Raw genomic sequence first — 21,961 nt, 5'->3', positions numbered from 1 at the left:
ATAGTATACAAATATCTCTAAGCGGGTTTTTCTATGTCCCTACAAAACAGCATGCTGCCAAATCTACTTTACGATACACTTGTTTATGGCAGATGCATTTTTAATGTGTCGTTGAACAATAGATGTTTGAACGTTTTTAAAACACACCGATGCGGCTAATAAACAAAAGAGAAGTCTTCCACTCACTTAAATACATAAATGTATAGCACACATGCTTTGACACATACATAATTAGAATCGGACTCAAATTGATGTTTGTCTAAAGAAATACATAGTTAAAAAGATTATTTGGTGGATAAGATTACTATGTCTATGGACAGCGTGGCTCAGCGGTATGGTCTTTGCTTCGTACCCGAAAGGTACCGAATTCGAACACCCGCCGCTGCCCTGTGTGGCCTTGAGCAAGTCACCTCGCCGCAGCTCTATTTGCGGCGCTGCATTGCGGCTGACGCCTGGGTTATTCCAGTCTTTCCTTTGAATATACCCTGGAGGCAAATTTCCCCTGCGGGATGAATAAAGGGAGTTTTTTTTAAATTTATTATTTTTTTATTAAATGAATCTGCAAATACCCTTGTTTTCACGAAATAGCATATCACAAGGACATGACGAAACTGACGACTCGTATCTCACATACAAACTAGCTCTGATTTTTAAAATACTTTTATGACTCCAATCCTTTTCTACGCTTCCAAGACCCCCCCCCCCCCCCCCCCCCCCCCCCCCGGCCCAAATATAATTTATCAATGTTATTTACGGATCTGCAGCAATGATTAAGATGTTTTATATGCGAATCGACGATTTCGATTAAAGTAAAAGCATAATCATCAGTCCAATATAATATGATAACGTCTGGAATACCTGACACCTGTCACAAAATAAATATTAGGCCATATCATAATTCAGGATCGTAATCTTAACAATACTTTTCATTTTTCAGTAAGTTTGCATTTTACGTCCCGAATGAATAGTGGAGTCAACCAAGACGCGTGTTTGACGTGATTAAAGAGTGCGCAGTCGGCACTGATATGACATAAATACATGAAAAGGAACAGTGGCAGAAAAAAAACAAAAACCGACAGAAATGTATTGTTAAAAAATAGTAAAAAGAATTCAGGAATCCTCGACTGAGAATCGAACCTCAGACCCCCTGATCACTCGTAGCTACGCCGCTGCTTGTGTCACTCCATCGTCATCCACTTTCTGCTCCAAGAGCGAGTAGCTGTGCAGGGTTCAATATGAACTCAGACGATTGTTGCGTTCATTTCTTTAATGAAACACTTCATAAGACGCCATTGCAGAAAGAAACTGACCAACTACATTCTCTATGGTAGTCGACTACAAGTAAATGTGCAAGCAATAATTTAATTTAAAGTGTCAAACAAGCTATTTTTATCCTAGAAATAATTTTAAAAACTATACTTTTATAATCAGCAAGATAAAATACAAAAATTTGCAGTTTTTGTAAAACACTTGCTGGTATCGAGAACCAAACAAACGCCTTGTAATCATGAATAAATAGATCTTGCGCTGCCAACCAACTACCAACAACAACCTGTGTACCGTGCAGCCCTTTCCGGCTAAAATTATTTGAGTTGAAACTGAAAATTTTCTTTATAAGTTTTCCAAGAATTTACGATACTTTAAAGCTGCAAGCAAATCACAAGTAAGCCGTAAAGTATTTAATGCAATTAAGCGCTGAATTTGATATGGATTCCTTCTTGTTATTCTCTATTTCTCGCTACCCGGTCTGCCTTTATCTTTATCCCCAGACATAGAGAGGCGAGCCTTCTACTTCTAATTCTATCTACTTCTACGAGTCAACGCCTTCAAAAGGCCACTTCGCCGTGAGCATGCCTTCACATTAAAGACAAATGTTTTTGAGAAAAAAAAACAAACAAACTACATCTGTTTCAAAAACTAGTATCTTTAAACTTTCTAAGAAATATTTTGATTTTTCAGAACTTTAGTTCGTTAAAATTAAAGCTAGAGAGCCTCGCCTTTGGCCGACCAACCTCCGCTGCACGTCCAACTCGCCTTGAGCATGCATTCACGTAAAATATAAAGATTTTTTTAAAAAACCTACCTCTGTTTCAAAAACTAGCATCTTTCAACTTTCTAAGAAACATTTTGATTTTTCAGAACTTTAGTTCGTTAAAAAAATACCGGCCAATCTGACCCGTTGAGTCGAATGAAAACGAAATCTTGTTGTTTACACGGTTCAAAGGAAATGCCGTAAATAAGCTTTCATGGACTTCCTGTGTTGTTTTTACAGTTTCACGTGACCGTTTTGAGAAATTTGTCGTCTGCTACAAATAATTAGACCGGTAGGGGGTAGATATTTTCGTTGGAGCAGAGAAAAAGTGAGTATTATTTCTTGGACTTGTAGAGAGGCCTAGGGTCCACCAACGAAAGAAAAAAAGGCCTTTTTTATCCGCCGCCACCACCACCGTGAGAGTGGAGAAGGGGGGGGGGTGTTGCATGAAGACGAAAGGGAGACGTGTCGCTTGGTGACCTTGTGTGACGTAGAGCATCTCAAGGATGCTGGCAGCAGTTGCAGGTGTTCTTAACCCCTTAACGGCGAAGCTAATTTTTTGCTTTTAGATAATAGTTTGCTTTTATCTTTATTATTGTTAACGGGGAATACAGCGTTTCCACCAAGAGAGCAGTCAGACTATCTTAACTCGGACTTCAATTGTCTATAATCGTTTTGCCGTTACTTGTCTTTTGATGATAGAAGATTTGGTGTTAGGTCAAAGATCGAATTTCGCCGCTAAAAGGTTGCATTGCTACTGGATTTGCTCCCCTCCCCCCCCCCCCCCCCCCCCTGTTGAAAGTATGTTATTAAAATATATATATGTATTATTAATATTATACAATGTTATAACCTCAACTTTGTATTACTTGCTCCTTTATATATTATTATAATATGTTCCTTGTTATTAATCATGCGAATTTGATTTGTCACGAATGTTTTGGTTCCATCAATAAAACAAGGGACTTAACTCTATCCTGTCTCAACCCTTGCAGGAAAACTAAAACACAGACTTCATTTTTATTGTGCTCCTATATATATCGTCATTCATCAAAATTAATATCCTCCAGCCACCCAAATAACAACCGATTCTTAACACCCCCCCCCCCCCCCCCCCACCTTTTTTTTTTCTTCTTTTTTTTTCACCTTAGTATTGTTGATTGCTATTTCCTTTTTTATGATTAGCAAGTGCCGTAGGAGTCTCACAGGATGCAGGAGTACTGCAATTAACCCTTTGCCAGTGACACTGATTTTTTTTGTTTTCAAATAATAGTCTTCATTTATATTATTTTTTAACAAAGAAAAAAAAAAAAAACGTTTCCACCATAAGAGCAGTAAGAATATTGATAAAAAGCGCTTTGAGCACGTTGGGTGGATATTGCCCTCTATAAAAGCTCAAATTCTTAAATTGTAATTTGTTTTTTGTCTTTTGATGAAAACGGTAAGATTTTATTTTTGGTCCAAGTAAGATTGATATTCGCCTTTAAAAGGTTAAGTTGTTTTGTTTTTTCAGGTTTTTTTGTTTTGTTTTTCAAATGCGGATACGCTGCTTCTTCCTTTTTTTTTTCCTCAACTGGCAAGCTATCGCTGTACTTACCCGCATGGCTTGCACACACAAAAGGAAACATCAAGGTCACAAAACCTTACATCCAGGTCACAAAATCAGACAACTAGGTCACACATCAAGACATCTCTGTTTCGTTTGTTCCAAGATAGCAAAACAAACCAGACGTCTTGGAGTTCGAAAGAGCTTTCCATAAAATATTTGGTATTTGCAAGACCCCCAGAAACCAATTCCCTATACAGCTCTTGTGCACGGTTACTTATGACCTTGATTTCTTTCGTACCCACCCCCAAAATCCCACTTATTGTGTGTTATAGGCAGAACATAATAAATAGCTGGGCTGCCACATGCGTGACTAAATTGGCCAAAGAGAGAATCTATACTTTGGCATTAGACACCAATTACCTGATGTCTTGGTTTTTAATCCTAGCCGAGTGAGAGAGAAAAAACAAAACAATCATACATGTATCTGCAAACAGCAGAACGTTTTCATTTTACAATGAGATGGGAAGGGGAAGGGATAACACTATGACAAGAGAGAGAGAGAGAGAGAGAGAGAGATGGGGGGGGGGGGGGGGGGGGGGGGGGATAGTAAGGGGGAATGGGAAAAGATGAAAGAAACAATGGGTTGCCTGATGACGTAGATCAAAGGATTGTTACAGCGGTGTTCACGGTGCGTACTTCGTGAAATTTTAACCTTTTACAGTGACACTGATTTTTTTCTCCAGATGGCTTATGCAGAATAGATCGTTTCCACCAAGAGAGCAGTAGTAAGAGTATATTTCGACTCGGGCTTCAATTAAACTATAAATCGCAAAGCTTGTCTTTTAATGATAACATTAAGACTAAGATCTGGAGTTTGGGGAGTGTAAGATGGAATCTCGCCATTAATGGTTAAAATTGTTTTTATTTTTTTTTAAATAACACACACACACACACATACACACACACACACACACACACACACGAGCGCACGTGGTCACGACAGCGAGGACCATCTATTGCTTGTGTTGCAACGGTAAACCAGTTTACGTGTACGTAGATCCTGAGGCTAGATGCCCCGTTACCGTGTACGTAGGCACTCCCAAAAAAAGAAAAAAAAAGAAAGAGACACACACACGCATACACACGCGCACACACACACACACACACACACACACACACACACAGTCTTGCATCCGCTACGAACTAATTTTGCGCACCAATTTTTACTGCACTAATGCACCAAATTGCATACCTATCTAGGGACACTTTTTTCCGTATCTTTTTCTCAATAAACTTTTTAAAAAACCTTTGTTTTGCGCGGCAGGCGGCAGGCACTTGGCACTAGGGGGCACCAACCATTGGACAGACGAAAAAAAAACACGATTTCGCGAGGAATGAATCATGAAAATATTTAGGATATAATTTCAAACACAACTTTTGAAATTCATCAAGGATTGTCTAGTACCGAATGTTTTTTGATAGAAAACAAATGTAGCTTCAAATCTAAACTGCTTTTGACGGTAAGCGGTAAGTTTTTATTTATTTTTCTGTCCAAACGAATGATTTGTCCTGGTTATAGAAGCTAAGTATTGGTAACACCGGCTCAGCTCTCTAAGTACCGGTACCGGCACCGGCCCTATATCTGGCCCGCTGACTGAGTCGACTCAACTCGAAATGTTGTCCTTTACACGGACGATTAGCATTCCAAGTCCCAGACTGTCTGTGTTGTTTTTACGCTGTCACGTGACCGTTTTGAGAAATTTGTCGTCTGCTACAAACAATTAGACCTGTCAACAGATGATTTTTTTCGGGGAGGACTGGTTCCATAGCAGACAATAATTATAATTAGTAGTGTGAGAAGTGACATTTGATTAAAAATATAAGAAAAAATTCTCCAAAAAGCAAAACCTTTTTGCTTACTAGATGTCCTAGTTGTGCCCAAAATTCAATTCTTATGAACTTATAACTTAAAATTAATTAATAACATTTTCATAACAATAAGAATAGAAAGAAATTGATACAAATAAAATTGAGATTTTTAAAAACGTCATGTGCTAATTTATCTATCTACTGTTACTTTCAGTCTATTAGTCTTTGTTTTGGAGTAAGGTAATATGTAGTTAACACCCATGAATATGAAAGTGGTTTGTCTGGCTTTGATTTCGGAAGTGAAAACTGTTGCAAGCTTAACAATTTTTTTTTGGAATCATCAAAAGTATTCTAAATTTATTTTCAATTAATGCTTAGGTTGTTAAATGAAAATCCTGTTGATGGATTTCATAAAAGAACAATTACTTAGTTCTCTCATTTTGTCAATCTACAGGTCTACAAGCTTATAACCCAATTGAAGACCATGTCTTACAGGGACAGAGATAGAAGGAGGGACAGGGATGATTACAGAGGAGGTGGCGATCGGCATCGTGGCTATGGAGGTGGCAGGGATAGTTATGGTGGAGGCAGAGATGGTTATGGAGGAGGCAGGGACAGCTATGGTGGTGGAGGATATGGGAGAGATAGTTATGGAGGTGGAAGAAATGATAGACGCAGTGGTGGTGGTGGCGGTGGTGGTGGGAGAAGGTATGATGGTGGTGGGGGTGGAAGGAAAGGAGGAAGAGACAGCGGTGGTGGTGGTGGCGGTGGCAGACGATTTGGAGATGGAGGAAGGGATAACAAAAGGATGGGTGGTCCAAGAAATGGCCCACCTCCAAAAAGACAGAAACCAGTTGGCAACTGGAATGAAGATGACCGACATGGGGTAAGACATTAATTTATGTATTGTAATTTACTTAATAGGTTTAAATGCCTATTGACTTGATACTAAATCTCACTGAAAGGAAGATGTTCCAGAATTTTATAATTTTTAGTTTGATTTTTGAAAACATAAGTAAAGTATGATGGTTCTTACAGAAATGAAAGGTAAAATTTTAACTTACTCTCAAGAAATTTACATGCTGTACTGTAATACCCAGATTCTTGGGTCACTTCTCATAATAATGGCCAAGTCTTTCAAAACATTTATCCCAAGGGTGTACCGATGAATTTGTCTCCTCTCTTCATCATTGTCAAAGAATAACCATGCTAGTTATTGTTTCAGCAGTCTGGAGAGGTAGAAATTTCAAAGGTGTGAGGTCAGGACATGGGTGCAAGAGTGCCGGCCGATTGGATTACCGAAAAAAAAACGTCGCCGGCTTTTTGCGATTTGGATTTGATTGATTTTTATTTATTTATTTTTTTAATTTATTAATTATTTTTTTAAATTGTGCAACTTGTGACAAGAAACTTAACAAATTACTCCATTACAACCTTTGGATTAAACATACAACAATTGTGGACTACTATTATGAAGACTAGATGCTGAGAACAAGACTTCAAATGACGAGGTGAAGTCCGTGAATCTTGCAGGCTTTTTCAGATTATATGTCTGGTCATAAGTAGACTTGCAGGCTTTTTGAGGTCCAGTTGCTTGCACCCATGGGTCAGGATGAAGTAATACCTCCCAACCATTTTTTTTTATCGAATTGAGGTTTGCTTTTGCTGTGTTTGAGGTGGTGTTATCAAAGGGACAAATTAGGCAGCAGGCAGTGGTGTAAGATAAAGATCTGAAAAGTGTGTATAAAACAGTGTCAGACAAAGCAGAGAGAAAAATACAAGATGATGTTTTCATATTGCAAAACGATTTGGTTTCTTAACTGCCCTGGGTGATATTTTGCAAATCATATCTCTAAGCTTGTCAAGAGTTTTATAGTATCTAGCAGCATTGATTGTCTGACCTAATTCTATGATTACTAAAGGAAGAACACGATGACACTCAGAAAATCATTGCCATTGCCTTCTTTGGCTATGGCTTTGAATTTCTTTGTTATCAGCTGAGGAAGGTTGTTTCTCCATTGTAAATTTTGCCTCATTTTAGAGATGTAATTGTGAAACCAAGTTTGTGCGGGATGTGGAAAGGACTATGTTTACTTACCAATACAGTTCACGTCAGTCTTGAGAATGGTCTCAAATTTGTTGATAATTGAGATCCTTTCGATGTGTTCTAAGAGGACCCTCTTATTTATTAGGGTTATTAAATGAATTATCTGTTTTTTTGCCCTATTCACCATTTATACTTTTCTTTTTGTTTCAGTTGATGCAGTCACTCTTTATGGAATCTAAACCAGAAAACTTTGAAGAGGACTGGGTATTTGTTGTCTGTCCACCTGGAAAACGGAGGCTCTTGGTTGCTGCTAGTGTACGTTTTTCCACTTCATATTAATTGATTTCACTTTTATTTAAAATATGAGACCCAAATTATTACTCCAATTACACTAAAATAATTTTTCTACATGATTTTACAGACGGGTGAGTCTAATTTTAAGCTCAGCTGCATTTTTGTTTTATAACTTTTAACTGCTCTATCCCCTTCCCTTCCTTAATTGGAGCATTTTAAGAATTGCACAAGAGCAAAATCTCTAAATGGAAAATTAACAAATACGTACCTGCCGAATCTTATGAATTTTTCGTATCTTTACGAATTCTAGACAAATACGAAATTTTATGGAAAATTACGGATTTTTAATTCTTAGTAATACTTAAATAATAATAATGATGATAAGAAGAAGAAGAAGAGCTGCTACTACTACTACTACTACTACTACTACTACTACTACTACTACTACTACTACTACTACTACTACTACTACTACTACAACTAATAATAATAATAATAATATTGTGGTTGTTCTCGTACACAGTTTCAGAAATTACGAATTTCCTTGTCAAATTACTAAAAATTGACATAAAAATTATTAAATTTGAAGTTTTCAATGTGGCAGGTCTGCAAATAGGTAAATGATTTAAATAGTAGAGTTGCAAGTTTCACAGTTGATTATTTGATAATATAAAAAAAACTCAAACAACAAAACAATTTTGAAATTAAGGTTATATGATGTTAAATTCTTGGGTTGGGAATCAGACTGATTTCTTGAAATAAATAGTCTCCAATTACACTCTAAACAATTTAGAGAAATGTAGATGTTCTGGTTTATTCTCTACCTGTTGGTCTTGTTAAATTGGTTGAAATAGAGGGGAAAAAAAGTATGGGTTTTTTTTTTTCAGATGTAAATACTAAGCTCATAATATTTTAAACTGGATCCTATAATTAAGTTTATAACAACTTTGCATTAAATCAAACGATTATTATAATTATAATCTGAAATTTCAGGAAACAACCCAGACCTACAATAATGCAGGTGCTGAAGATCTGACATTTATGTCCTGTCTGCCGAGTGGATCTGAAAAGAAGGGTGAATTGGATAAGATAAGTGGTAAGACAACATAGAGTACTTCATATTTATATTGTATTATCAAAGTAAAGCCATCTTAAATAAAAAATCTGTGGTTGTAATTTGAATGAGTTTATTTTGTGGGTCTTGGTGATGAACTAGGTCATCTGAAAACTGAACTGGCTAAGCTCTCACACTGGTTGAAATTTTCACATTGCCAAAAAAGTCATGAGCTGCTTCAATGATAATTATAATAATAACAATAAAGCATTTCTACAGCTCATATAAGCATGATGATATAATGTTGAAATGATCTCAATGTCACATTATGGTTGTGCGTATACGATTTCAGAAATTACTAATTTCCTTGTCAAATTACAAAAAAATGACATAGAAATTACTAAATTTGTTTTCAATTTGGCGGGTCTGATATTGCTCTATATCACAATAATTGCTCTTCTTTCACAGGGATGTTTTCTAACTGGCTGGTAAATTTTTCATAGCTGTCAGAACTGTCAGAATTTCTCTAGTTGTCTGGGAATTAATTACATAACCATATTGTACTTGCAAAAAAGGACTGAATGTGTGCATTCACTAGAGAATGGATAAGCCGAAAGCAGTGCTCCTTTCTTGTCTTTTTAATTTTTTTATTTTGGTTTTGTTTCAATAGTCTTTAATCGGGATGGTGGTTTGTTCTAGTCTACCTTTTAAGAATATCTTGTTTTTGTTTGCTTCTTCTCATTTTCAATGTTATCCAATTGCTCTCAGCCATCATGTTTGTACACTTTTATTGTTGTCATAGTTGTTATTTGACAAACCTTCAGACCCATCATAGGATTTTGTCAAGCTGGTGTATGGCTTTCTTTGTCTAGGGCACTGCAGCTGTATTTCCAGCTTTTGTCTTACCAGTGTGGTATAACATTGTTCTTTTACTGCCTTGGGACATGATGAAAAGTTACTCTGGATAACGTTTGGCTTGTTAGCGTTGTGGCAAATTTCGTCCATTTGGTGGTTCCATGGCATTTTTTTGTCCAATGTAACCCTAGGTACTCAGCCTGTGTGGTTGTCTTACTTTTTTTTTTTTTTTATAGAAATCAGTTCATCTTTGGTTGTTGGGTCTTCAAAGCATTGTTTGAAAGCATGGGTGCCAGTTTTCCGGTTCATGCTGGAATTCCGGTTTCGCGATATCTCTAAGTCAAATACCTCCGGTTTCAGTGTTTTGGGTAAAATAACCTAATAGCATTGGTAAAAATTCGAAAACGTGATTCAACTGCACTGTGAGTATTTCACTATGTATTATAAGTTGGTCTTAAAATCAAATTAATTTCCTCATTGTGTCAATATGTTTGCTGTGCAATCATTTAATAATGGTATAAAAACGGTGATGAAATAAGAGTAAAGTTTAGGCCGCATTTTCAGTAGGAACATTTTCAGGTTTGGCAAAGTGTCGAGATTTTAGTTTCAGGTTTCAGCACTTCTTCCTGCTGGCACCCATGTTTGAAAGATTTAAGTCACAGAATGATTAAAGGGCCTGCTATCTTTTTCCCCCTCATTAAGATTTTGTTATTTGTTTTGTTTTCTTGTTTGATATGAGTGATAAATAGTGTAATTATGTCATTTTCTATTTGAACAGATATCACAATCCTTGACACAGTTTACAGTGGGGAAAAGAAGATGTTTTATATTGTTGATTTGCTTCACTGGAAACATTATCCTTATTACGACACAGAGGTGAGGTTTATTATAGATCAAAGAGAGAGTTTTATTATGATGATGAATAACTTATTCAAATTTGTTTGTGATACCAAAGAGAAAAAAAATGTAAATTGCTGTATAAAATTCATCTCCCATTAGTGACATTTTAATTTATAAGCAATTTCCTTTTTTGTCCCAACCACTTCATATGCATACTCAAAACATATGGTATGTGTGTGGGGAATCTGTTTTTAAACCTGACTATTATTAATATACCAAGATATACCGCATGTTCACATCATGAACATTGTAATATTTAACTCCTTTATAAGAGTGCATTGTTGTGATAAAATGCTTAGAGTTTTTTTGGTGGAGTCTAAAGGGTGATGTTTTTAAAGAAATGAAACAATATTATTGCGATGGAAGTTAATTATGGTTTGTCTTTTCGTTTTTTTGCTCCTGGATCCTAAAAGATTGTAACTTAGAATTAGAGGTTACAACCATAAGATAATGAATGATACAATGCATCCATTTTTTGGGCACTGCCTAATTTCTGTTTGTTTAATTTCTCGCTTTCTTCTCTAACAGTATTTCCGAAATGTTTATATTGGGTGATATGGACAATAACTAAGATATTTTTGGACACGTATACTACTTAAATCATTTGAAACTATGATGAAATTCTTGTCACACCTTAAAACTCACATTCCTAAAATGTTATTATTCTATCAGAATGGATTTTATTTTGTAATGATTTCATTGATTAATCCATCAACAAGATGTGCATTTATTTTTCCTTCATTCAGGTTTTTTTTATTATTTTTTTCAATATTTCCACAGTCGGAATTCAGATCTTATGTTCTGAATGACAAGTGGGCCCAATTAAAATCTCCAGAAGAAAAAACTGACAACAATGAGGTAAAGCTTATACTTATTGTTGCTTGATTTTCAAAAAACTGTTGACAACAGGTATTTTATCTTATAAATGAACCTCGGTCTGAACCATGCCTATTTTCATGCTAATTAAGACCCTACATTGTGGAGTGACTCATTCTTTTAAATACATAGACCATTTTTGATCACCAACAACAGTGCTTGAAAAGTTAATCCCTTTCGTGGAAACCTTTTAATTCAATACTATGCATCAGGTGAAAGTGAGAAAAACACAAAAGTTCACAGATTTTCAATTATCTAACATTACGATTGGTCATTTTGTTCGGCTTGACCCATGGGTATGTTTACAACTTTCATAAACAAAGCATCGTGTTAACATTTGTTCAGACAGCAAAAATTCACGTGATTGATGACTCGGTTTGACGAAAACATGAATATAGATCGCTCCCATTAAGAATGATATTGATTGACCTTCCAAAGAGTTCTTGTGGAATGAAAGAAATAACTCCTAATTCTAGCCCACCAAAACTTTTAAAAGTGATACTAGAGTGAATGAAAAAAAAAAAACAGAGCTTCTCATTGGTCATTCAGGTGAACCATGTTGATCCATGCGTCTCCCAGGAATATGATATGTCAGGCCAGGTGGACAAATAATAATAGCAAATAAATTTAGTAGCATCATGAATAAAAAAAGTCTTATTATTTTCCAATTGTAGATAAGTGTCCAGAGCTGTGTATAAAAAATTATGAATAACGTTAGAAAATATGATTCTTTCATTGGATTGATATTTAACATTGATGGTTTAGTGATCACTGTGCTGTGAAGGATTATCAACTTTCAGCCTGATTTACTCTCTGCATGGAGCAATGATGATGTGAGCGCTTGCTCATATTTTTCTGAGTTTAAGACTTTATCAACATTTTAAATCGATTTAAGACAGAACTGAGAAGAAGAATGGAAAATATTGTACGTTTTCTTTACTTTGGAGAACTTAGACTGCTGGACAGTTTCTTTTTTAGCAGCAATACTAATTTATAGAAAGATGCTGTTGCTTGACAGTTATGGGCAGACACTTCTTAACTCTCTACTGTTGGTGTTTGGGGATGGAGACTTAATGTTTGAAAGTTGCAAAAACACAGCATTAATCTATAATTATTGGTTCACCTCTGTGCATGTCTGACTTGTAATCAGGTTTTAGGTTTTATCCCTAGTTGAGACAGGCTTATTTTTATTTTTAGGGATGATTTTTTTTTCCTTGTATTTTTTTATATTTCTGCTTTAACTCACACTGTTTCATACATGGATTTTCAGAAAATGGAGACATCCGGATTGTGGAGTTTGGATTAGAGAGATGGGACTTTATTTTGTTTTTTTTTCAGCTTTGTTTGACGCTGTTTCATACATATCTTTTAAGGGCATTATTTTTCATGTTAATTGTATAGATGTTGGCATTGAAATTTTCTTTTCTTTATATATTTCAGTATCCCCTTCATTTACTAACAAGACATGAATGTACAGATGAGAAAATCGTGGAAGCCCTAAAGGCTTTTGATTCAAAGGTAATTTGTTGGCAGGATGCAACTTAATGCAGCTACTGAAAACTTCCATTGTGTAAATTACGATCACCAAAATGAAAATTATAATCACTTGGACCTGATTCAATTCAAAAATAATGATATATTTTTTGAGATCTTGATTCAATGTTGTTGGAAATGAAGTTAGTGTATGCTCTCTGTATTTGGCTCCTTGTTTGAAGTAATCATCCATTGAGGTTTGTGCTGGAATATTTTCATCTCGTCAGAGCACATGTCTGAACAGTTTTCATCTTTGTTTCTTTATTCGCCTGCTGACTGGTTGTACTCTGCATTTGACATATACATCCTTATTACTGATTTTGTCTGGCCAATGTAGCCCAATAACTTGTCTCAATTGTTTGTGTTGAAGGGAGTCAAGGGTGTCGAAATTCTTATTTTGTAAGACCCCACGTACCACAGTTGTACATAAGGATTGGCAGCACTTGCGCTTCGTAAAGCCATATTCTTTTATTTTCATAAATGATGTTCATCCTGTTCCAAACATGTAGTTCTTTGAATGCAGTTTGAGCTATCATTTTTCTCCGTTTGATGTCTTCATTCTCATTAAGTTTCTGAGTTTTCTAACACCTTTCCATTCCGCTTGTTTCTTGTTAACCACTGTAATTTCTGTTTTGGATTTGTTGACCTTTAGATTCCAATGTTGCAGAGTATTTGATATTATTGGTATGTGCTGCTTCTCCAGGTCTGTTGTATCAAATATGATATCAACATCGTCTGCGTAGATTAGTTCGCAGGTAAGGAGGAATAGGGAGTTTTTGTCTTAATTCTTTTAGTGCTGCTTCCAAATATATCGTAAAAAGGATTGGGCTCAGACGGTCTCCTTGGGGAGTTCCCAGCGATATTAATAGGGAAACTGTTTTCGCACCAGATGTAAACGTAAGTGTTGTGTTTGCCAGCAGTGATCTTATTAGTTGGATATGATCTTTTTTGAGAAATGAGTTTAGTTCCTTCAAAAGCTTTGTTCTGCAGATTTTATCAAAGGCAGAGCTCATGTCAATGCCCAATATAGTGAACTCATCTTTGTATTTTTCAATTCTGGCTTTCAACCTCCTTTGAGCCCATCCAATGTCACTGGTACTCCTATCTTTTCTGAATCTGCTCTGTGTTGGTGACAGCTATTCCTCCACCTTTTATCTTATTCTGTTGAGTTAGGTACCACAAAGTCACCGCTATGCGCGGTGGAAAATGGCCGATGACACGCGAATCGGGTCTTGAAAGCCATTATTTACTGCCTTATAATTCCTTTTAACAGACACCATTTGATTTAATGGCTGTTAAAAACCACAAAACTAATGTTCATCTTTACATTTTTTTGCTATTAATTCGATTTTATTACAGTGTATACTTTAGTACCGATCGTTATTTTGTCCCGTTTTTTATCGCTTACTACCGCGACGGAGCTTTGAAACTATTTTTGTCAATGGAGTGACGTCTTTCTACTTTTGATTGCATGAAGGCATCTCAACCAATCGGAATACGGTTTTCACCATTGGAAAGAAGGAAAGGTGGCCTTTATTTCCATATCCGCCAAACCCCATAGTCATTTCCGGAAATATTAAACAAAGCGAAGTGAAAACTTCAAATGGCGCTAAGAGATGGAACCAGTTGGGCGAAATTCGCTTGGCTGAGTTTGAATTAAACGTCATCCATTCTTCTTTTCATTGAGCACTCCAACAACTAGATTGTTTCTAATGCCATGCGACAACAAATTAAATGAAATAGCCACTACGACGACTGAATTGCCCGTACCAGTACGAGCCGGGTGAGAAATGGCCACCGATCCTTCAGCGAGTTCTGCTCATGGAGTTAACGAGGGTGATGGCGATGACCGCAATCCACCTGACGAATTATTCACAAAGTTGAAACTTTATACACGTGAGTAAATTGTTTGTTATTATATCTTGTAATATATGAAGACATATTCTTAGTTTATTTACCTGTCTTGATTGGCGAGAAGAGAAGAAATTGTTACTGAAAAAAAAAGTGAAAATATCGCAGCGCTGGCTCAGTCGGTCTTTTCATGGAAAAAAAAAAAAAAAAAAAAAACAACAACCGATGTTTGTATTAGTTTTAGATTTTAGCAGAATTATGTTTTCATTATTATTTATACGAGTTGCCTTTTGTGTTCAAATGTGAAATAAAGAGTGATTGGAGTAACACCGTCACCGATCATACCAATAGCCAATATATAGCCTACTATATAATAAGGCAAGTGCAAGGTAATAATTTATAATAATAAATACTATCATGCTGTTATTACACTATACTTTTTTATCTATGTTAAGTATAAGACTAAGACATGTAATTTTTAATCTAGGAGTACTAGTACTCTACATGTGTTACTCTAGTGCTGAACAATGTCACTGGCAGTAGTACTAATTATGTTTTATTATTTTAGATAGATACCTAGTCATGACAGACAGGAATGTTTTGGATTGATGTTTCCTTTCTCTCAACAGCATTCTTTTTTGTTCATATTATTCGCCTTACTCTTATTCTCACAACTCATAGTTCTTTTTAAAAGATCATGTATAATTATAATTGTTTATTTGTTTCATTCACTGGCCAGTCATTGTCATAAGTAGTATATTAAAGTTAAAGTAAGGTCTCATTCGATTCAGAATCATATATTTATGGTGGTGAGGGAATCTTTGAACTATTCAATAATTTTTTTTTCAGGTGATGGAATCTATCTTCACCTTCAAGATTTGCTGAAGACTGGACCTGGCCGCCGGAAGAGTTTACCGAATGTTTCTATTGTGACAGAAAACCCTACTCCAGTTGTTTTGCCTGAAATTGGAAAGCTGTGAGTCATGGAATACAGTAAGTTGAAACATATTCTTTCCGCAGCTTTTATATTTTAGTTCACGCAAAGTGGACTTTAAATGTTTAAATTGAGTCCTTCGTTGTCAGGAGAGTTTTTCTGTGCATATGTTTTTTATGTCTCTTGTTGAGTTGGTCATAACAGATCTTCGATGTAAAACGCTGCTTTACCTGTGTAAGTAAGGGCTGGGGTTGTTATGCCAAAGGTAAATAGGGACATACATACCTACAACACATCGATCGGATCAGCGGTGTGAGAACCACATATTTCAAATTAGGTTTCTATCGCTTAAATTTCATATGACTAGGTTTTGCTTCAAGGTCATAGTATTGTCTTTGTTTTTTTTTTTAATGTCAATTTTGATGCAATATCTTTTGAAATCGTCAATGGTCTTAACTTGTTGTACAGGATTCAGATCTGGTCTTGTATAAAATTGCTGTGTTTCATGTTGGATACATGTTCATTTGCACTAATATTATATTTATTTCTTGCTTCGATTTTGAATTATCAAGTGGCACCTTGTGCGAGTGATTTTAGCATTCTGACATGAAATCTCACGTTTTGCTGTGATTCTTATTTCACTGCATTAATTTATTTTCTTGTTTCATCTAACTACAGGTCTTCACATGGTTTGGCCGAGTATGTCCTGAAAGCCCAGTGACCCCAAGATGTCTTCGCTACCATATTGAGCGAGTTGTTAAACTTTATTCTGCACAGGATGGAGATTTCTTTCGTTCTAATATGTCTAACTTGGTACACTTCGAGTTGGAACTTTCGGACTGTCTTGTTGACATTAACCTGTGTCGTAGTGTGCTTCTTCAAGATCCTTCTAGTTTTTTTCCTGAAGATGCTGTGTCTTTGACTAATGGTCTCATTATTGGACTAGAAAAGTTTAGGGCCAAGGAGGGACTACCATTTTCATTCACACATAAATGGACACAGAGATTGTTTTGTTTGGAAGGTCATGTGGATGTGGATATTGACTATTCACAGGTCAAACATAGAACTGAAAAGTTATTGAAAGAATTTAAAAATTTCCAAAAGAGGAAGGATGAACATTCAATTTCTTTATTATGTGAATCGCCATTCGAATTCCAAACACGTGTTAGTGTTAATAAGTCTCATATTTGTGGATGTCAGCAGACAAATAAGACACTTGAGAGGAGGGTGAATGATTTGCTTCTCCTCTTAGAAGCTGAGAGGAATAAGAGCCAAGATTTACTCTTGAAGTACAATTTTTTGAAAGAAGAGCGAGATGCCCTTCGAATATCAATGGAGAGATTTCAGAACGTTGAATCTGAACTTGTGGAGGTTAAACGCGAATGTCAGGTGAAGAATAATTTACTCACAGAGTTAAAGAGGTCAAAACTTTACAAACGCAATTGTTTGTACAAAAACCAACTTGCAAAACAGTCTCTCCAGTTGCAAATGTCCAATGATAAGTTGCATGATTGTGAATTACAGCATGCTAAAGTAATTTCTGACTATAAAGTGAAATTGTGTAATTTAAAGAAAAATGTTAAAGTTGAGCAGACTATGAAGTAAGTATAAGTCATTGTACCAAGAGAAAAAATCATTGCTTGAAGCTATTAATGATGAATCTAATGATGATTTAGTGCTAAGAGATGCTGTGTACAATCGATTTACTGAGAGCGTTCGTCTCACATACATTGCTTTGATGAGTGATGCAAATCTGGCTGCTCAGAACTGTTCGATGGCTGTACATATTGTTGCTAAGTATTTATTTGGTAAAAATATTAAGCTAAATGACCTCCCAAGTGTGTCTACTGTTTTGAATTTTGCCAATGAGGCTTATCATATTGCACATTCACATGTCATTGAGAGCATTAAAAATAGTGAGTTTTTCACTTTGGCCTCTGATGGTACGAGTCGCCAAAAGAGACAATATCTGGAGCACCATGTTATTTTAAATAATAAATGTACTATGTCTTTAGGTTTTACCCACATTGCGCGAGATGATGCAGACACCTTACTTGAGAAGACAATAGAAGTTTTAGATGATTTGTGTGTTGTTTTTTGTTTGTCTTCTGAGTCTTGCACAAAAGATGAAGTGTTTAAAGATGTTATTAGGAAGTTAACATGCTTGATGTCAGATCGTGCTTCTGTAAATAAATCTTTCAATAAGAAGATGCTTAACTTTAAAAAGGATCTTGTTAGTGAAGATGAGTCCATCCACTTTTTATTTTGTAATGCTCACTTTCTTTTGGGACTAGTCACAGCTGTTGATAAAGACGTGATTAGTTCTGAAAGTCAGTTGGGTGTACTTGGAAGGGACCAGCTTAGTCAATTCAAGTCCTTTTCTAATTCAGCGGAGTCTGCTGCCTTTAGGGCAATCAGAATTGCTTCCGATGTCTTTGGTCCTCGTGGGGATGAGAAATGTGGATGCAGAGAAGAGTGGCTGGCATATTGTGAGATGGTGAAGAGGCCCTCTAAGTTCACGAGTTACAGAACAAATAGATTTAATAACTTGTTTGAAAACGCTTCTGCTTTGATTTATCACCATAATGACATTTGTATTTTTCTTTCTGATCACGTATCACATTCTAATTTGAAATTTCAAAGCCTGTTGGCAGATGTAAAAGACACCAATGTATTATCTCTGATTTCTGCTATTGCATTGTTTCATTTATATTTCACTGGACCTTATTGGCTCCTGATGAACAGTACCACTGTCACATATGGTGATTTTCCTGCTTATGTGTGTAAGATGGTTACCTGTCTTGAAGACTGGTCATCCGAAGAGAGTGTATTTGATATTGCTGAGTTTAAACCTGTTTTCTCTGATTTCCCATGCTCTGTCAATGTTACTGATCAATGTGATTTTATGCAGTTTGTTTCATCATCTTGTGAAAAGAATGTTTTGAAGTCTGTTTTGTAAATGTGTGTAAGCAATCTAAGATAGTGCTTGAGCGTCAGCTTGATGACTTCATTCAGGGTGGTGTTTATGGGGTGATCTTGCTGCCAATGTTAAGGAGGCTTTAGATTCATGTCCTTTGACCAACCTCGTTGGCGAGAGACTGTTTGGGGATTTGGACTGCGATATGCAGAGGAGGAGGAATGCCTCTCTTCATTTGAGGTCAACTCTAAACATGATGAAAAGAAATAAAACTATGTCTTGGGTCCATAAAAAGAATGATAACTCCACTCACTCCTTAATGTCTACTGCTAGAAAACATGCTGCTCATTGGAAAGAAAGAAGAAGGAATCGGGATAAGGAAGTACGTCAGAGAATTAGGGATAAAATTGTCAAGAACAAAGCAGAAAAGTCCTCACAAGAGATTCAGAGAATGGAGCGGAAGAGACTGGCTTTGGAAGCGGTCATAAATCATGGTGGGATATGTGATTCAAAGGGAGAACTAGACAGTTTGATGACTGAATCTAATGCTTTGTCAAAGCTTAAGGAGCAGATCCGATTCAGGAAAGTTGTTTTGGGCGAGAGCATTTCGTGTACTGGCAATACTAAGGTTCTCTATGAGAGACTTTGTCATCATTTAGGGTTTGAGCCTTCGCCACTTCCTTGTCGCAGACGAAAGGCTGGCCCAGAATGATATTTCTTTTATTTTGCATTTGTCATTTTCTCTGATGTGAAACAATTTTTCCCCTCGATCAGTATCTTGATAGTCGCAATACTATTATTAGATTCGGTCATCAAACTGTCTAGTTCCCCCTTACATTTGTGATCATTTGTCACAATAATTATAGTTATAGTGTTGTTCATATTTTTGTATGCCGCTTTTAAAAAAAAATTTTATCAGTTTTGTAGATAGTGATTTCGCAATGTATTTATTCCCGTTTTATGTTTTTTTCAGGGCCTTTTTCTGGTCATTTTTGTTTAATTTGGAGTGTTAGTATGTGCATGCTTGTTGTATATTGATTTTCTCTTGATTCTGGAAAAAAATTTTTTTCCGTTTTTTCGTCGAAATTTTCTTCCTTTGAGCGAAATTGCTATTTTTCCTATATTTGACAGTTTCTACAGAGCTCAATTTTTTTTCAGAGGGCCATAATGCTTACTTTTTCTTGTAAACAATTTTCCATACTTCAATGCTAGGTATTGTCTGGCCTCTATCTCAAGCGGTTGTCTTAAAAAGAAATTCCGAAGTTGGCGAATATTAGCTTTTTCGCCCGTTTCGATTGCATAATTTGGTACAATCAGTCAACTTTGCTCATGTTTTGCGCTTTCAGTTCTTTCTCCATGGCTTTGTGCCTTTTTAATTTCATTTATTACCACTTTTTCTCCACATTTCTTTTGTTTGGTTTCTCGCTGTTACTTTCACAGTTTTGCTATTTTATCGTGAATTATTCAATTTTTCTTTAGTTCATTTTGTTCGAAATTTTTCTAAGTCCGAAAATATTCGGTCGCTTGTAACTTTTTTATTTACTGTCCGATTTTCATGAATAAACTATTGTTTTTCTTGTTTTACAAAGATCTATGTGACTTTATTGTTCATTATTTTCTGTTTTCCAAATGAAATTTTACTTTGTGGTACCTAGTTGAGTATTGTTACGCTGAGCAGTTTTCTTAGCATTGAAACAATTGGTCTTAGATTTTCTAATGGTCCTTTTTTCTTGTTTGGTTTATTCAGTCAACAGAATTAGTTTACTGGAGCCGAGATCAAGATGTGTTTTATGTTCGAACATTCCATTATTACATAATAGCAATGATTATAATAGAAGTAGAATAATAATAATAATGACGATGATAAGGATGATATAAGTGTATGTATAGTCTTGAGACAAACTAAAAGTTTCATTTGTTTCAATTTGCTTTATGGACATTATTTATTTTCAGAAGAAAAGAAAAATCAATATTTATGTTGTAAAATATTCTACTTTTCATAACTGTTTAGTGAGAAAGTGTGTCTTGAAAATTCTTGCTTGCAGTAACTTGAATTTTATTAACCTGCATTTATAATATTTACTTTAACAGGTTGAAGGTCTCCTGTTCATCAAAAAGAGTGCTATATATAAATTCAGAGAATCCCACGACTGCTTGTGGCTGAAAATTGATAAAATGGAAGCCATTTTGGGAATACCCACACCAGAAGGAATAAATTTTGCTGCCAGTAATGCCAAGGACGAAAAGAAGGTGCAAGAACAAGAATTACGCAGGAAACAGTATGAAGAGAGACTTGCTGCCAGACAGAAGAAGGAAAGGGAGGAAGAGGAAGCTGAGAAAGAAAAAGAGAAAGAGACTACTGATGAGGGTGACAATCCTGCAGCAGGAGATGCACCCGATGAAGATACTTCTCCGAAAGATGAGGAAATGGAAAGTGGTGACAATTAAATCTTTTCTTTTATTTTTATTTCATTCATTCACCTTCCACCATATTTTATTTTGTTTTAATCATGGGTCCATTTTCCTTACGATTATAAGAAAAGAACTGACTTTACCACACTGTAATTCAAGATATGGTGGTTAAAAACAGAAAGGAACAAAAAGAAAAAAAAAGCTCATACTCATGTTCATTGTAAATGTTTCATGTAATACATGTTTTTAAGAATTGGATATTAGGATTTTAAACATTTTTAGTCGTTACATCATCTGCTATGTCATGATGTTTTGTTGTTTAGGTGTTGTCAGGAAAATAATAAAAAATTACCAGGAAAAAAAATGAAATCACTTTCTTTGTTTTATTTTTGTCTCTCTTTTTATTTCTTTGGCCCTTGTCACTATGACTTTAACACCCCATTGGAGTCTGGTGTCTGGCTACATTGCAATGACGTGTTAGATTGTAAGTGCAAAGACAGACTGGGCTATAATATGTAGTGACCTATTATTGTAAAATTGCTTGTGTTTAAAAGGGTACCTACCAAGGAGGATGGAATTTCTCTTGACCCTAGTAGTAGAATAGGAGAACATTGGCGGGTTCTGGAAATGATGTTTTTGTAAAAAAAACAAAAACAAAACTTGAGTATTCATATAGTGCATAGCAATGGCTATGAAAATTTTTGTTTTCTATTTTTGTAGGAAATACTATTCTTAAATCAAAGCCCTATCTCCACTGAGTAAAAATCTTTTTAAATTTTGAAAATCCATTAAGGGGCGGTTTGGGTCTAATTATTAGGAAAATCCTTCGAAAAATTGA

General features: G+C 35.6%; 1 protein-coding gene across 1 annotated transcript; it reads left to right on the top strand.

Annotated features, from left to right (window-relative positions):
* Nucleotides 1-1,517: 1,517 nt before the first annotated feature.
* LOC144964918 (uncharacterized) lies at nucleotides 1,518-21,492 on the top strand. Its single transcript, XM_078899707.1, has 8 exons — nucleotides 1,518-1,663; nucleotides 5,905-6,336; nucleotides 7,708-7,812; nucleotides 8,785-8,887; nucleotides 10,479-10,576; nucleotides 11,381-11,458; nucleotides 12,917-12,994; nucleotides 20,803-21,492. Exons 2-8 carry the CDS (start codon nucleotides 5,935-5,937, stop codon nucleotides 21,157-21,159), a joined length of 1,221 nt encoding a protein of 406 aa, XP_078755833.1. The 5' UTR covers nucleotides 1,518-1,663; nucleotides 5,905-5,934; the 3' UTR covers nucleotides 21,160-21,492.
* Nucleotides 21,493-21,961: the final 469 nt, after the last annotated feature.

The sequence above is a fragment of the Berghia stephanieae genome, chromosome 2, assembly GCF_034508935.2.
Source record: "Berghia stephanieae isolate SIO BIC M18660-M18661 chromosome 2, UCSD_Bste_1.3, whole genome shotgun sequence".
NCBI classification, from domain to species: domain Eukaryota; kingdom Metazoa; phylum Mollusca; class Gastropoda; order Nudibranchia; family Aeolidiidae; genus Berghia; species Berghia stephanieae.
The sequence above is the reverse complement of the archived record's forward strand: the minus strand, read 5'-3'. Positions and strand labels throughout refer to the sequence as shown.